This window comes from Hippocampus guttulatus, chromosome 10 (genome assembly GCF_054856545.1).
Source record: "Hippocampus guttulatus isolate MCC_2025c chromosome 10, RoL_Hgut_1.0, whole genome shotgun sequence".
Lineage (NCBI taxonomy): Eukaryota > Metazoa > Chordata > Actinopteri > Syngnathiformes > Syngnathidae > Hippocampus > Hippocampus guttulatus.
Genome location: NC_141270.1, coordinates 14,705,061 through 14,722,328, shown reverse-complemented (window position 1 = coordinate 14,722,328; position 17,268 = coordinate 14,705,061). Strand labels below are relative to the sequence as shown.

Sequence of the window (17,268 nt, the reverse complement as noted above, 5' to 3'; positions counted from 1 at the left end):
TAGCAGAGCCATTTGTGCAGCAGACTGACATCGAGGCATTCAGACAAACATGCGATGCATTTTTTGGTGAGCATGAATGGCTCCTCTCATTCTTCCAAGCAAGATGTCTCAGTCTTCCACATGCTGTGTAAATGACATGTAGATCCATCATTACTTATTAGTGATGGTGTCTTCCTGCTCTGCCGCTTTAAAGTGCTACATGGGGGCCAACAACTCCAGCGAGAGGGCAACGTGAGAGGGCGGTTCTCACAAAGAGAGTTAAGAGTCCGCAGTCTGACATTATATAAAGATAAAATTTTATTTCTTAAAAGATGTTGCTTCCAATTTTGACAAAACAAGTTTGCGTTCCAGATTTCATCTTTTACCAATTGGGAACAAATGTGCTTGGAATTTCTCAATGAATGGAAAAAAAACATTGAAAAATAAACACATTTGTTATTTCATATAATGTCCATGGTGCTTTAACGGAAGAAGGACGATCACAAACTGGAGTCTTTCTGTCTGATGTCTTGGTACTGAAAATTTAAAAGTGGCAACACAAGTTTTTCATGAGCCATCATATAACCGTGCTGCTCTCTGCACGTCAACAGATTGCTCAGCTACTTTTTGCTAGGCAGAGAACCAGTGTTCCCTAACCAATAGTGCGCCATGGTACACATAATACATGATAATACATACACAGCACACGACCGCACAAAAATGTCACAAATGTTTTTTCAACCCTTAATAATGCAAAGTCAGAGAGTGCATATCCAACACTTTAGACTGGTCAATCATTTGTAAAGATGACAGCCTCACGGATTCACACATGACTATTACAGTACTTACTTAAATATGGGCCGGTCTGGTTGAACACAAGGTTATTATTCTGTTAAAATAAAAAAAGGAAAAATGCTGAAAGATACGTACACAGGTTTGTTGTATCTTCTGCCATCCACTGGAAATTCACTTAATTGTGGCATAGATGGATGAATAAGGATGCATTATTTGTAGTAAATAAATAATAGTGTTGGAACGTAATTAAGTAAAATTGGGATAATTTCCCCCAGCACACTAGATAACCTCTCACAGTACAATTACAGGACTGTATGTGCCATGGCACAGTGTTTGGGAATCACTTCTGGAAACAACCCAATAAAAATGGAATTTTAAGCATGATTTAAATTTTTGTGCAGTTCAATGTCTGCCTTTTATTAATTATTAAGTATATGCTGTAAATAAAGAAATACGGGGACGTCTGGGAGGTCAATTGATGTTTTGCAGGACAATATAGCTGCACCAATCAGTATTTTCATATCAGCAATGATGAGACTCATTTGACTTAATGGGGATGAATCCTATTTGCTGTACATGTGTTGAACATCAATATATACTGTATAACATAACATTGACATAGATATAAAATAATGATAAAGAAATTAAGTTATGCTATACTGTAAATATGAATCAAAAACTGGACAGGCACCTATTTGTTTTGGGAACAGCTGTTTCTGTGATAAACAATATCCATCCATTTTACACCATGCGGCGGGTTACTGCCTGGACACCATAGACCGGTCGCCAGCAAATCACGGCGCACATTTTGGCAAATAACCAATCACTCTTACATTCACACCTATTGGACACATAGAGCCTTCATTGACCCTAAAACGCTTGTTTTGGGACTGCCGGCATGAGGCGAACATGCAAACTCCACACGGTACGTTCTTTAACCACATGTGTCCGTGTGCTGCGATGAACAATATGTTCAGGACATTATTAACATTTGAGTTTAACTGTCAACCTGTGAAGTTTTTTTCTGTGACCCAAGAGGGCAAAAATCAACGCATACTGGCTTGATATGTTCCGTTCAATACAACATGCACTGTCGAAGATGCAGAAAGCACGAATGTTGGGATGACAAATGCTTCTACTCATGTTGTAATGCACTTAATGTTTCAGCGTGATATTATTCTCCCTTGTTATTCCGCCTGCAGGATGAAGCGCACGCTACACAAGCTGAGGACAGTGCCACTAAAGTGAAACACAAACGTCTGCGTTCACTGGACGCATTTCGAGGGTATGTGCCAACCATCTTGTTATTCAATCTATCACCACACGAGTCTCTTTTTGCAGCAGCATGATGAAAATCTACAGGCCCGGTGTAATGAGTAATTACAAGGGTCACAGTCTGGCCACAAGCTCCCCCAAGCTTTTGTTATCAGGCGGGCTAGTTTTGGGCGCAGTGTCTGATATCAGTACGTCTTGCCTTAGCGCTGTGTGTGTCTCCCTATTGGATGTGTGTGATTGAATCTGGGCTCCCTGCTCGTCTTAATTGCGGCCTGGGGGGTAGACACAAAGCACGCCTCTCTGGACACAGGATGCTGGTGTGGCTCTGACCTTCCCCCATGCCAAATAATTGATGTAATAATACAGTCAACATATCAGCACACATGCACATGGCCATAGATCTCCTGCCAACATGGAGACCGCGAGGAAACCCAGCAGCACAAAGGCAGCATCCAGCAGATGACAAACATTTCCATCTGCGGCTTGCATTTAAGATACTTCATTGTGTGGAACCGCAGCACCAATTTTTCCAATCCAAAACGCTGCATATCTTGATTTATTTTGGGAGCTCAGCTGGTGATGTGCATTCACGCAAGCGTTTTTAACAGTTCAAGGAAAAGATGAATGATATTCCATTCCCCATCAGTGCCGCTTCCAGCCACTCACCTGTTTGCTCATATTGGTTGAAATCTAGTTTAGGCTCCTGATAAATGAACAGTGAAGAGGTTTCTTGGTAAATTTATAATTCAGAGACTGCTTTTTTTGTGGGGGGGGGGGGGGGGGTTCCATGCTTTCAATTTGGGATTAATGTTGGAACAGCTGTTTCATGTTTTTGCACAGCATTGTGCCCCATTGCCCAAAGCAAGGTCACCAAAGGCAGAGGTTGAAGAGTTTGGTGTGCAGGAGGAACTTGACCTCATCGCCATTCAACACTTTTGAGATGAACTCGAGTGGAGTTTGTGAGCCAGACCCTCTCAGGTTTAACATCAATGACTTTCCTCTGGACGCATGGTTCAAAATAAGTACACATAAACACTTCCTGGCTGGCTTTATCATGTGGAAAGTGTTAGAGATGCAAAGGGCAGAAGTGCTAAAAGTACTCACATTCTGTACTTAAGTAGAAGTGCAGATACTTTAAAAATAACACAAACAAAAAGAAGCCAGTTAAGAGGGGTAGTGCTGATTCGACTCCTGTTCTTAAGTAGAAATTTAAAAAAAAACAGACTAAAATGTAAATAAGTAGGCCACATATGAATGGATGTTTACTGTCAATTACATCCAATCCCAATTTGACAATTTGATACAAACATAAAAAAGGCGGGTGGGGGGGGGGGTGGTATCACATTACATTTCGCATGCTTTTGTTGAAATGGTAGCTAGGGCTGGCTAAGAACCGAGTAAAAAAAAACAACAACAACAATTGCGACATTAACTAATGACAACAACTGAAAAAAGACACCAGTCTAGCTTCCAATATACATGTCCTGACTTGCAATAATGTGAAATATCTGGCAGAGGTTTTTAATCAAACTGCGTCTGGGCCTTTTGACTTATGATCCTTGCCCCTGATAAGTAACAAGTTCTTGCCTCAGAGAACACAGACATCAGTCATCGACTGTAAATGCTGACCCATTCTTCACGGCAAAAAGGCGTTTGTTGTGAGCAAAAGGGGTTTGTAATAATTGCCCCGCTGACATGATATAGTGTGCAGTGACGGTTGCATGTTAATTTTTCTAAATGGATTCCGATTTTAATTTCGGGCCTCACAACTAAAAGCTTGTCGCCAGTTTGCGCGGAAGAAATTGCCCCGTCAGTATTTAGTGGAACAGGAGAACAAATAATAAAGCGGGCCAGAGCACTGCCAGTTCTTCGCCAGATGGCTGACTCATTCATTTCCTTTCTTGTTTTGACTGAGCTCCAGGTTTTTCTCTGATTGGGTTTCAAAAGTGTCCTGAAGTTTGGCCACAGAGCGAGAGCCCATATAATGCACATACAGTATCAGTAGCTTTCGTACGTATAATCATAATCATCATCATATATGGGCCAACAAAATCACATTTAGTTAGAAGTTGGTTCATTCATAAAGAGATGCGTCACGATATTTGTGGTCATGTCATCGCAGCTTTTGCTGTGCTCGTTTGTGAAAAAGTGCTACTCTACATTTACAGCACTACATGGTGAAGGTGAGACTGAAATTGCGAATGCATACACAATAATTCATATCAAAGAGGTCTGTAAGCGAGTCGTAACCACTCACGACTGCCAGCAAGCTCCATCTGTAAATAATCTGTCCGCTATAAATCAGGACTACTGTGTCACCCCCACCAAATCAATCAATTTCTGCTGTAATAAATATTCAGAGGATGGCACGTTGAAATTTGCAACTGATTAGGAATCATCAAATAACCCGATTCAGTCCAAAAGTGATCTCCACACGGGTCATTTGTTGAAAAGTAGAACAAGTGTTTTCCCGGGGGAATGATTTAATGATTATTTCCAGCCGCAAGTGTCAAGTACGTGACGGCTGTAGTTTAATCTGCCTAAGACGCAACATTTTCATTAGAGAGATGGTCCATAAACCCTCATGTTACAGTCGTTTCTTTTACCCGTCTCGTCTGGTTTACTTCTTTAACCCTTGTCTTTTGTCACTATGGCGAGTAATGGATACACGCGTCAAAACTTCAATGATATATGTGAGCGACAGATAGAGTACACGGTCACGTGAGCATAGTTCACTTTGATGGACCTCTGGAGAAGATCGGGTCTGATTAAAATCTCGTATCTGCAGTCTGAAGCTCAAAGAGCAGTAATGGCCTGGCGCAGCCTTTAATCGAATGGAGGCAGAAGTAGATGCAGTGCGCCTTATCAGATAGACCGTAACTTTTACTGATTTCATCATGACACTTCAAGGCAATCTTTTTTTTGGGTTATTGAATAACACTTAAAGAACAACAACATATGATGGATTTCGGATGTTGAAAGGTTTCAGTCTGCCCCAGAGCAAAGCTACAACATACCAGCACGCTTTCCCGCTGTGTGTTTGTGCCACGTAATTCTATACGCCGCAGATTTCTCAAATGCAACACCTTTTTTCCCCGCCGGTGCGCGTGATTCAGTGAAGCACTCCATCACGTGCGCGGTGTTTTAGCAGCCTTGCTCGCTGCAAAGAATAAAGTGTATCATATATTAGACACCAAAGCCTTTAGTCAGCAGTTTTGCTTGAGGAGATCCAGAGGACAAGTGTTCATTTCCTGAGTGATTTATACTGCTCGGTTTGCATTATCCTGCATGTGGATAACAGCAGAATTTCAAAGTTGTTTTTTTTTTTTTTTCATTTCTTTTAGTAACAGTATCTGTTATTGAATCAGACCTGGCCAGTGCTGACTCATGCTGTCATTGTAGGTTTGCCCTCACAGTGATGGTTTTTGTCAACTACGGTGGAGGAGGCTACTGGTTCTTCCAACATGCACCGTGGAATGGTGAAGTAAAGTCTTATGCATTCCCAACTACAGTAACAAACATTCCTGATTGGGTCATATATGCTGCACTATAAAAAAACAAAAACAAACAAAAAAAACAATTTTTTGGTAGGGAGGTGGGGTCGAAATACCTGTGTGGACAGGAACAAAATGGCCCGTGGACCGGTACCGGGCCACAGAATGGATGTTGGGGACCAGTGTACTGATTGACAGGTGTTGTCATGTGCCCTCGTCATGTTTTTCCTTATGTTGGCCCGAATGCACCTTCGCTTTTGTTCTTCGAAAGAAACAAAATGTCTGAAAATGTTGACGTTGTCATGGTAACTCAAACTCCTACTCACTTCGACACTCCCCGCAGTAGAGTGAAAAGTGGCTCATGCACGAGACAGGACTGCTCGCCTGAAACGGTCTGATTTTACTCAGGTTGTTAAACGTTCGCTCTAATTCTTGATCCTTCGACATTTTCAGATATCTTTACAAATATTTTGGATGAAAGCCGATTCAGTTGTTCTGTTCAATGAGGTCTCTGATAATTTTGTGAAAGCCAACGACCGCATGCATGCTTTGTTGGATTTGAAGTTACCTGTGAAGTTAAACTGTGCTAGGAGAGGCCAGGAGTGATTTTCACTGTTAGTGAAATGACCCAGACGCACAGAAATGCAGAGTTTGAAGGTGTTTTGTCTGAAGCGATGCCACATGACTCCCTCTTGGGACTGGCTCCAAGTCAACCCGTATCTAATTCAATTGCTCTGAAATTGCTGAGCACAACAGAAAACCTATAACCATAATCTTCGTTATTGGTATTCTGAAAATATTAACGCGTGCAAAAAAATCAGTTCTCACCAGAGCCTCTCATTTTACTTGTGCCTCAGCTCAGTTACCAGTGTGCGTGTTAAATTTAAATTTGCGCCTACTCCTCCCATAATGTGCAAAATGAACTGCACAGCAAGTTTGCAGTTCTGGCCAACACAATCCTGGATGCACACAGTTCGTAGATCAGCTTCCACGTCAGTTTGTTTGAACAATTAGTAAATTGGGGCCGTGTGTGTTTTTGCGTTCTCTTTGACGGTATATTGTTGTTATGCAACTGTTTCTGCGCCAATGTATTTTAATGGGCTAATATCGTGGTTCACATAGCTGACTTTTGATGCGGTTGTCGCAGGCTAAATTGTCTGCCAATGCCATCCTGTGTCAGTTGGAATTGGCTTCAACTTGCCTGTGACTCTGAACAGGATAAATGGTGTAGAAAATAAAAATACATGAATGGATATCGTTCACTAAACACCACGTTTCCACCAAATTGTACAGTTGAGTCCGCCGTCTCAGCAGTTCAGGTCATACAATCCCCGATCAAGTTGTGTTTCCACTGCAGCGTGTGTCGGCCAAGAGTATCTGTTACTATAGATTAATTTGAAAGGGAAGTACGGTAAACGAAACGTGTAATTAAAAAAAATATACGGTATATCTGTGGATTTTCTTAATTTAATGAATTGGCAATTATACACAATCCAAGTCTGTTACGTAAAACTCAACGGAAAGCAGAGAAAAACCCCGGCGACTGACACCTTAATAAAGGCATAGTGAGTGCTAACGTTCGGGTTGGACATTTTCCAAAGGTCCACAATGGAAATATATAGTAAATATCACAATAATATAAAAAAGAACGTTTTAGTCATCGGACTGATTGATAGACTATGTTAAAAAAAAAGCCATGAGATCCATATCATGTCTAAATTCCCCATCTTCAGCAATTTCCGACCCCATTTTACTCATGATGACAAATGTGATCGAAAGCCACACACACGCACACACACACGCACGCACACACACAGACACACACACACGCACACACACACACAGTACATGCAAATGGATCACCAGCATCACATTGGAGGAGGGAGAATGTATTTAAAGGGTGGATGGGACTGTGTGGGAAGGTATAAAATGAATAAAAAGAAAAACACGGAATTAATCATAGCTGGGGTTTTTTTTTAATTCCAAAATGATTTCTTTTGCCATGAGGCGTACGCACGTTAAGTTCTATAATAGCATCTTTGCCAAATCTATAACACCATATTGATTTTACAGGTGGTGTGATGAATCTTTTCAGTGCTGCAGGGGCCGGTACTGTCACAGCACTCCAGCTGTTTATTAATCATATTAATAACAGATGCTTTAGGTTGAGGGACAACATTTTTTTCTTATTTATTGTAAATCTTTTGGGAGCGTAGGAGTTATATGAGGCCAAGAGCTGTGTATGTATAGTCAAGGAAATATATATATACTAATGATTTAATACTGTACTTTTTTTTTTAGGTCTGACTGTGGCTGATCTCGTAATGCCATGGTAGGTCATGTTTTTAGTTTGTTATTACCTTCATTCTGAGAAAAAGAGATTCAAAAGTGCTCTCTTACCAACATCAGATATTTTGTCTTTGAGGTTTGTCTTCATCATTGGGACCTCAGTGGTGTTGGCGTTCAGCTCCATGCAGAGGAGAGGCGTAGGCCGCCTGCAGCTGCTGCAAAAGATCACGTGGAGAACTGTGGTCCTGCTGACGCTCGGCTTCTGCTTCCTCAACTACTCCCCGCGCGACGGACCACGTAGGTGCAAAATTAGCGTGTTCTAATGGAACATGTACATCCTGTTTGCGGACAGGTTTGTTATTTACTTCAGTTCTGTGCTGGGAACATCATTAAAGCATAATAGCTCATCCACTCGCCACATAAATAATGTACCCGTTCCTTTGGAAAAACAACACTCTGCCAGTCAAGAATGTCGTCAAAAGGATTCTCTGATTCTGCAACAAAGCACCGGCAAGTGAGCGCCCCATTTCTTTGTTCTGTCATATTTGAATGAGGTGCACTAAAAGCATTGCCGTTTGTCAGGTTGACAAATATCTTATGAGATCTGACGCTATGATTTGCTATTTGCTATTGATAAAGCGGAGAAAAGCAGGTAGACTCTGCTCATTTCATCGACCACCTGAGGTTTCACAGGCCACGCTTTCGCACATTAGCCAGATGCTAATGGTCTTTTTTCCTGGGTGCATCTCTGTGTAACCCAGTTAACAAAAATATTGTTATTGTGTGTGTGTGTGTGGATTCCCAATCCAGCACCAAGGGACGCTTAACAGGGGAAGATTGACCAAAAACAAGCCGCGCTGTAATGGACGATTACAAAGAGATAGAATTACAGCCTTCAGCTTCATGCAGCTGCTCCTGCAGCTTCTCACAACAAGATGACTTTTACCATAAACTCAAGCTTCGACCTCGGTCTCCAAGGACACCCTTGGCTGTTTTGTGGCTTAGTTTGATCTAATCAGAGAATGCAGTCACATTATACGAGGGTGCGTCAATGTCAGACGAGGCAGAGGAACCTGTGATAACCATTGAAATTAACTCCGAGTCACCTCATATAAACATTAAACCATTTTGATTCTGTCCTTTGAGTACTTTGGGATTCATAAAAGCATGGAGCAAGCTTGTTGATGAAGGAAAATCTGAAGTGTATAATTTCATCGGAATGTGACCATCATGTTCATTAGACACTGGCTTGTAAAAAAAAAAAAAAAAAAGATGAAAATGAAAAGCCACTAGAATCCTGTTAGCTAATTATTATTTTTTAATATCAGTGGACAAGCCAGAACACTCCTTCATTGTGTTAGCATCAGCACTATGTTGCAGTTTTAAATTGGACACCAAAACTTTGTACAAACACTCTGTGTTTTTTTATATATATATACAGTACATGTATATACACACACACACACACACACACACACACAAACCTATACACAATGTGTTTTATTTTATACATTGCATATGTTTTGATTGTCAATATTTTATCTCAATGTATTCTGTTGTATTGTTGTTATTTTATGTTAAATGTTTTGGACAGCTGCAGCGCTATATACTGTAAATCCAGATGTATTGTGTTGTTTAACTTGGCGCCAGAAATGTTCCTGGAAGTCAGAGAGAGTGAATTGTCTTGCGGGATAACCTGCACATTAACAAATGTGACATTAGCTGGGCGCGCTCCTTCTGAGATGTCCTACTCTTATTGGATGTGGCCTGATCGATGATTGGTATTTCATTGTTTTTCCGACACTTTTTTACAGCAAAGAGCTTTTCAATTAACTAATGTGTAGATTACCATCAATCTGTAACCCACGAGTCAATCTTATCCAACTCGATCTACGCAGCGCAAGAAATGATTTGAACCTGTGATCCGCTTTGCAACAATCGTATCCGGCATGCTGACATTCCCCACTGACTTTTGCTTTCCATCAGTCTTTTTCCGGAATGTAGCGATGGGATGGTTGAAAAGATCCCAATACCAATATTATCAGTTTGCTGATTTATAAGATGCTGAGACGAGCAGAAACAACTTCAATTCAAGTGAGTTATGTGTGTATCGATGTATTCATCACTGAGAGACTTGCTTCATGTGTTGCAGTGTCCTGGTCGTGGCTCCGGATCCCAGGGGTACTGCAGCGTCTGGGCTTCACTTATTTTGTTTTGGCTCTACTGCAGATTCTGTGGGGACACAAAGAGAATCAACAAAAAGCAGTAAGCAGCTCCACATTGTTCTTGGCTGGCTTTTATTTGTAAAAGAAAAAAAACTATTCTTGGTACTTTATTCCTGGACAAAGTTCACATATTAAAACTCATTCAGTACCAGCCGTTTTCAGACCTTTTTTTGAACTTAAGTCTCACCAAAATGCATTATTGTTGTTTGGATTATTCTATTTCAATGTAATGGTATATGATTATAAATATCATAATGTTAAAAATTAGCAAATTTTCATCATTATCATTCATTCTTTTTGCTAGCTGTTCCACTTGCCTCATTTGAAAATGTGATATAAGTTACCAAATATGATCCCTGGAATTAATGTCGAAAGGCACCATTTTCATAGGCAGGCGCACTAAACTAGGTCAAAGTTGTGGCGCAGGTGATGAAATGCAATTTTGGCAGATATGATCCAGGCAAAGGCAGACAGATTCTGCGCTCCGCTGATATGTGAGGTTGATGTCATCGTATTTCATTCAGAAATATGACATCAGCGGACATCAAACCCTCTGAATCATCTTAGAAATCAATTAATTGAATGCATTATTATCCATCCATCCATTATCTGGTTGTTCATCAATGGTGTGCCAACCAGTTCAAGTTATACCGCGCCAACTGCCCGAAGACAGCTGGGATAGGCTCCAAACACAGACACGCAATCAGTGGTTGAAAGCGGTCTCCAAGCAACCATTTCATAATGGCCAACATTACATCACCCGCAAGTATAAATTTTTGCAGTTCTTTATCATCGTACTTTGTGCGGGACGATCCCCTGCACGAATTCCAAGTCTGTTATGCTTCTGCTGTGTGGACCACGTGCTTTACCTGCGTTGAATTTCAAGGGAACAAGGCTTCGTTTCGCTCCTCTGTTGAGTCTCACAACGGCGCAAACGCCCATTTCTAACTACGCCATCCCAAAAACGCAAAATGATAGACTGGACTTTGCACTAGATTTGCATGGGATACAAAAAAAAGGGGCCCCTAAATATATGTACTGTCATTTTTCCTGTTGATAATCATTCAAGTTAACTTGGAAGAGTTTGTACCACAGGGTCACTGGTGGGCCCCCATCCAGGATGTGCTGTTGTACTGGCCCCAGTGGCTGACCATGATCATCTTGGAGACCTTGTGGCTCTGCATCACCTTCCTCCTGCCTGTACCCAACTGCCCCACGTATGTAAAGCCAAGCCTGCTCCCATGTCACTGAGTCAGTCTACTGAATAATTCACTCATCTAGTATGCTGAAGGTGTAAATTGCACAGAGCTCTCCATGATGGTGCAAGCTCTGTTTCTGGTTGTAGTGTATCACCAGTTAGTGTGCACCTTGTGTTGTTGGCGTTATGAAGTACGGTGATTTATGGGCTTGCGCTGAACGCTTCAGAGGATGTAATTAGACTATCTGGCTCTGTCATGTGCAATAAGAGGGGGAGAGGCAAAGGATCCATCTTCCTTGCTCGTAGCTCTGCTAAATGCTTCTTTTTGTGTGTCACTCCTACCACACACAATTACCAAACATTGTCTGTTTGAGCTATAATGTGTGCATGTGTGCATATTTGTATTCAGCCTGATAAATTATTTTCCACAGTGCTGTCAACAGCAATAAAAAAATAGGTTTTTGTTTTCCCATATAAATTATAAGCTTGCATACATATTTATACATTTTCATTTCACACATTTCATTTCATTTCAAGCAACTAAATGTGATTTGTTTTTTAAAATAATGTTGGTGTCTGTTTTCCCATCAGAGGGTATCTGGGAGCTGGTGGAATAGGCGATAATGGCCTGTACCCCAACTGCACTGGGGGGGCAGCAGGATACATTGACAGGTGGATATTTGGTGATAACATGTACAGGTATCCTACTTGCAAAGTAAGTTTATTTGAATTTTTTCAATTTTGTATTATTGGGACAATTTAAAACAGCGTGTGTGTGTGTGTGTGTGTGTGTGTGTGTGTGTGTGTGTGTGTGTGTGTGTGCGCGCGTGTGTGTGTGTGTGTGTGTGTGTGTGTGTGTGTGTGTGTGTGTGTGTGTGTGTGTGTGTGTGTGTGTGTGTGTGTGTGTGTGTGTGTGTGTGTGTGTGTGTTCTCCAGGAAATGTATCGCACTACTCAACCTTTTGACCCAGAGGGAATTCTGGGCACAATCAACTCCATTGTGATGGGATTTCTGGGAATGCAGGTGATTCGCATTGTGTGCATTATTTCATCACCTACATTTAAAACTAGTGACAACATTACTCAAATTTGTGAATGGTTGCAGTCACTAATTTTAACTATCCGGGCTAAGATAACCAAATGCAAAACATCATAATGTTTTTGCAGATTAGTGAAGCTGAAGATGTCCAACAAATGCACACTAGCAATTTGCTCAAAGCATACTTGTTTTGTTTATTTTCTTTAACTGGCTCATTGAATCAAATCAAATCTTAGTCCACATTCATTAAAGATGTGAAAAATGTGTACTGGTTCTCCGTCATATAACTACCAAAATTAAAATTTTAAATATTGTCACGAAGAGCGATGAGACTTGAGGTGGGACGCTTTTGACATAGTCTGCTAGCAACTTTGTTTAAACTGTGTCGTGGTGGGAATCTGCCATTCAGAATCCAACATTTCTCATTTCCCGATGGACTATTGAGACTGAGCACATCAGTCACTGAGTGTTAGATGACACGGCAGGTGTTCACCGGCCTCGTTTGTGTTGGCCCGTGTGCTAATGTCCTCGGCTGAAATGTATTCATCATCACCAAATTAAAGAGAAGGTGCAGATGTCTTACACGCCACATCTGGCCCAACGGGATGGGCGAAATGTGACCGCCGCATCAGGGACACCTCCCAGGCATATTTGGTTACTCAAGGTCAAATATATGAATATGAGGGGTGTTTCTGTTGCTTCCTTTCAAATGTATATTGAAATGACTTCTGGTATCTGCCCTTGTCTTTTTTGCAGGCAGGGAAAATCATCATTTTCTACAAGGGGAAGAACATCCACATCCTGTGCAGGTTCCTCGTATGGGCCACCATTTTGGTAGGTCATCTGGAAGTTGTAACGCAACAAGAAATGATGCCGTCTGCATGGCATACTCAAATAAGACCATACCCGTCTCATAGGTAAATGTTTTTTTGCAAGGCTGCCTGGATGTTAGTCATCACTGTCAAAGTCATTCATTAGCAGGGCTTCGTGAGGACATGTGTGTGTGATCTCAGTACAATTCAACCTCATCCACATGCGGCGCGTTTCCGGGCAGACACGACGATCCAGCGCCCCAGGGGCATACGTACTGTCTCTCATGAGTGGTGCATGTGTAGCTCTGGATTGTTATGTAAAACACAGGCCACAACATTAGGTACACAATAATACGAGAGTCGTATGAATATAAAATCTGCTTGTTCACCCGAATTTATAGACACATTGTTAAATAAATAAAGCAGCATGATTATTATTACTTGATTTGCTTTTTCAAGGCATATATTTTTTACGTTGCTGACATAGAACTGTCCAGCGTCTGCTGGAGAGCAAGGTTGCTCACCTGCATGCTAAGTCTCTGCAAATATTTGCAGACCAAAGACATGGCAGTCATGATAAACTGGTAGAACAGAGACACCTTAGCGTCATTAAAAAAAACATTTTCATCATATTGTAGCTTCTAGTTAATATTTGTTTTGGAGTTTCACTCCATTGTGGGTGGTCTCCAAACACAAAAGGGGCAAAAACAGCAAAGCTGGCCTCTGTTTCACTGTGAGTGGGAAAGTGTCCCACAGGGAAAGGCAAAGGTTATATGACATGGCCTGTTTTGCATCTCAAAACGTGCCACCAGGCTGTTAGTCCACTCGAACCAGAGTGACAGTTGTCCGCATAGGAAGCATCAATGCGTTTGGCCGTTATTTTTCTAATCAGTGAGCTGCTGCAAAGGTACAGTGTGTCGGTTTGAAAATGAGGTTAAGAGCAGCCCGCGCACTATGTGGAGACAAACATCCTCAAGTGGCAGTCATGTGACTTGAAGTGATGATGGAGCTGCCTGGCCTGCCTGCATCGCTGCCTTTGAAATTCAACTGTGCTGTGGGAAGGCAAGAGGACATGTTGAGCAGGGGAAACAGACAAAAACACCAATTTTATTCATATGATGCTCAAAAAATTCTGCCTTGACAAACTTGCTCACGCTTTAAGCTGTGTCCAGTATTTGATGTACTGTAGACAAATGCAATGCTGTAATATAGGATACTGAAGAAATTATTTCGACGACCTGTCATAACAATGAGAGGAAACCATCCGGGATCATTAAGTGGAATTTCAAACTGATGTCATGTTTTTAGACCCTTGGTTAGTCAGTCACTGGGCTTCTCTGAGAATTGAGAAATGAATCAAGTATAACAGTGCCAGTAAAGTGGGTTTCTTTATTATGAAATGTGCTTTACTCCAGGTTTTTGTTGTTTTTTTTCCGGTGAAACGCTGACTTCGAAAATTTAGGGATACACATGATTATATTTTTATTCTGCATATGTGCATATTAACACTTCCTGAAACATGACAAATTATTTTGGGAATAAACAACAGGGTGGCATCAAATGAAATATAGTGAAATGGATATCTTTCTGACAGTGTCAGTCAAAATGTGTGTGCCGTTGTATGTGTGTATGTGTGTCATTGTTTGTGTTTGTTTGCCTGGAAAATATTTTTTAAATGGCAGAAAATATCCATTATTTTTAATCTTAAATAATGGCTCTCTAAAGAAAATGGACTTATAACAGTGAACACTGTTCGTGGTACTTTGCTTTGATCAGTTCAAAAAAATAGACGGCAGAATTCCGTGCAACATGTACAGCGAGAGGAAAATTCCATACTCTAAATAGTCAATTTGCTTTTGGTGTCATATCTGCAAAATCTTTTTGCCGTACATGAAAAGCATCTGAAATTCCGTCCTGAAAATTTGTCATCATTAAATTCTCTGTCCACATGATGTCTCCCGGTGGTGAATATTTCCGACCTTTTATTCATGTAGCGCGTTGACTGGAGGGAAGTGAGACGGATTAGATCCATTTAGTTTCTCCCCCCCCGTGGCACCAAGTGATAAAGTAACACATAACGAGATTAATAAACATTTGACTTTTATGATTCCCCGCACAACCACGGTGGACCAGTTAATGATGCGGATGCTACTCGACATCATGATGTTGGCGGTGCGTTGCAGCGTTTATTGATGGAGCGATGCAGGGATGCAGGCAAACAAATCAACGCCGCGATCGAAATAGTTTGCTGTCGTTCGTTCACAGTTTTAGCAACCTGCTCTTGAAACGAACCACTATTGTGTGGAGAAAGGAAGCAAAGATGTTTTAGACATTAGCAGGTCACCGTGTTCATTCTTGCAGGAGGCCAACCGCAAGACCGCGATACTTTTCCATAAAACCACAAAGCGCAAACCCGCTATCCATCACGGCAGGCTTGTGTCTGATTCCTGTGGCAGATTGCTATTCGGGGGCAGCCGAGTTGCTCCCCCCCAAAAAAGGAGGAAGAACAACAAGAAGCCATGTTAATTAAATCCCAACGATCAGACTCCAGAAGTGAGAGATTGAAATTGAGCGATTGGCCCACATACCAGCCTCATCCCACATCCTGCAGCCTGGAGAGCCTGGAGGCTGAATTCAGTCCCGACGAGGCTATTTCCACTCCATCGATTCTGTCATCTCAACATGGATGATGGATATCCACCCGACAAGCCCTGATTCTGATCTCTGCCCCCGCTTGCTTTCTCTCCGGCGTGTAAAATGTTTCTTCAAATATCTGAATCATATCTAAATGGGAAAGGATTAGACCCGCTTGGGCATTTATTGATGCCAGATTCATTTGATTGTACTTTTTGTGTATGGAGTCTCTGAGGTCAACTGGACACCGAATGGATTCTCTGCTTGCGTCTGACACTGTCAATCTCTCTTTGAAGAAACATCACCGGAGAGGTGATCAATCAAACGGTTGTGTTTTCGGTTCCATCTGTGTGACGGAATTGATCTCGATCCTCTCATCTCATCTGCTGGATTTGCCTGATTCTGTTGCCTGGTGTTTAAGTTGCCCCGTGCATCTCACTTGATTCCTCTTCATCGATTTGAAATCTGTTTCATTTCCCTCCTTAGGGAATCTCGGCAGCCGTCCTTTCAAAGTGCACGCGAGACGAAGGATTTATACCTGTCAATAAAAACCTTTGGTAAGTGCTTCCTGACCCTCTAAATCCAGCTACTTTTCTTCACAAAGGAAAGGATGTGTTTTCCAAATGGCACAAATCACAGCTACTAAAACACGGCTTTCGTTACCTCTAATGACAGCCTGGACTGTAAATAATTGGCAGAAGTGTGAGGTGGAGTGCCATATGTATCCTCCTAACATGATACCTCTTCCTTTCCGAGCTGCAAAATCGGGACCCCCCCTATCTTTCCCACCCCCTCCGGCAGTCTTGGCAGAAGCACTCGCGCCGTAGTTTCACTGCCACGAATGGAAGCGGGATCTGGGAAAAGCATCAACGTAACCGCAGTGCTGCCTGTTCCCAAACGATCATGTGACTCGTGGAGGAAAAAGACGAAAGCACAGCATCTCGGGTCATGTATTGTTTTGATGGTCTCAAGTGCGCTGTACATCCTAATAAAAATAAAAGAAGCCCACCCCCCCCCCAGTCCGAGCGTAGGCCTAAATCCCATTTTAAGGCCGTGGGATGACCTAATGAAGGCTGCGTCCTTGAAATCCGAGAGTGCGGGAGGAGGGAAAAGTGAGTAGTCAAGATAGATCACGTCAAGATGTGCTCGGCTGCCAGACTCCCACCCAAAAAGACTGAATGCAGTCATTAAGTCACAGTTGTGTCATGTATATATTCATACAGTGGACCCTTAAAAGTCGAACGCCGTATGGCTTATCCTGTTCCGAAGAGCTCGAGCCTGTCCTAGCCAAATGTGGACGACAAATAAGTTGAATGTCAACTGTCTGCTCACTTCTACCGGTCTCACTTTTTTAACAGCAAGAGAAATGTAATTTGTTTCAACAGGGGCGTGTCCACTTTGTGAAGCCGCTGTACTTGCTCACTCACTTACTGCTCTATGACTGCATTTGTTTCACTTCACCACATCATCTTTCATATGATGGGCACCTCTTAAATGTTGCAGCAGGAAGAATGCCGTTTTCATCTATG

The 17,268-nt window shown here is 41.9% G+C and overlaps 1 protein-coding gene across 1 annotated transcript in view; it reads left to right on the top strand.

Annotated features, from left to right (window-relative positions):
- The window catches only part of LOC147199391 (heparan-alpha-glucosaminide N-acetyltransferase), a 29,241-nt gene that overhangs the window by 10,216 nt on the left and 1,757 nt on the right, over positions 1-17,268 (top strand). The window contains exons 7-16 of the mRNA XM_086121751.1: positions 1,977-2,059; positions 5,452-5,528; positions 7,845-7,875; positions 7,969-8,129; positions 9,985-10,097; positions 11,153-11,274; positions 11,847-11,970; positions 12,192-12,278; positions 13,050-13,127; positions 16,226-16,296. Of these exons, the coding sequence (XP_085977877.1) occupies positions 1,977-2,059; positions 5,452-5,528; positions 7,845-7,875; positions 7,969-8,129; positions 9,985-10,097; positions 11,153-11,274; positions 11,847-11,970; positions 12,192-12,278; positions 13,050-13,127; positions 16,226-16,296 (947 nt within the window). The remainder of the gene's footprint in view (positions 1-1,976; positions 2,060-5,451; positions 5,529-7,844; positions 7,876-7,968; positions 8,130-9,984; positions 10,098-11,152; positions 11,275-11,846; positions 11,971-12,191; positions 12,279-13,049; positions 13,128-16,225; positions 16,297-17,268) is intronic.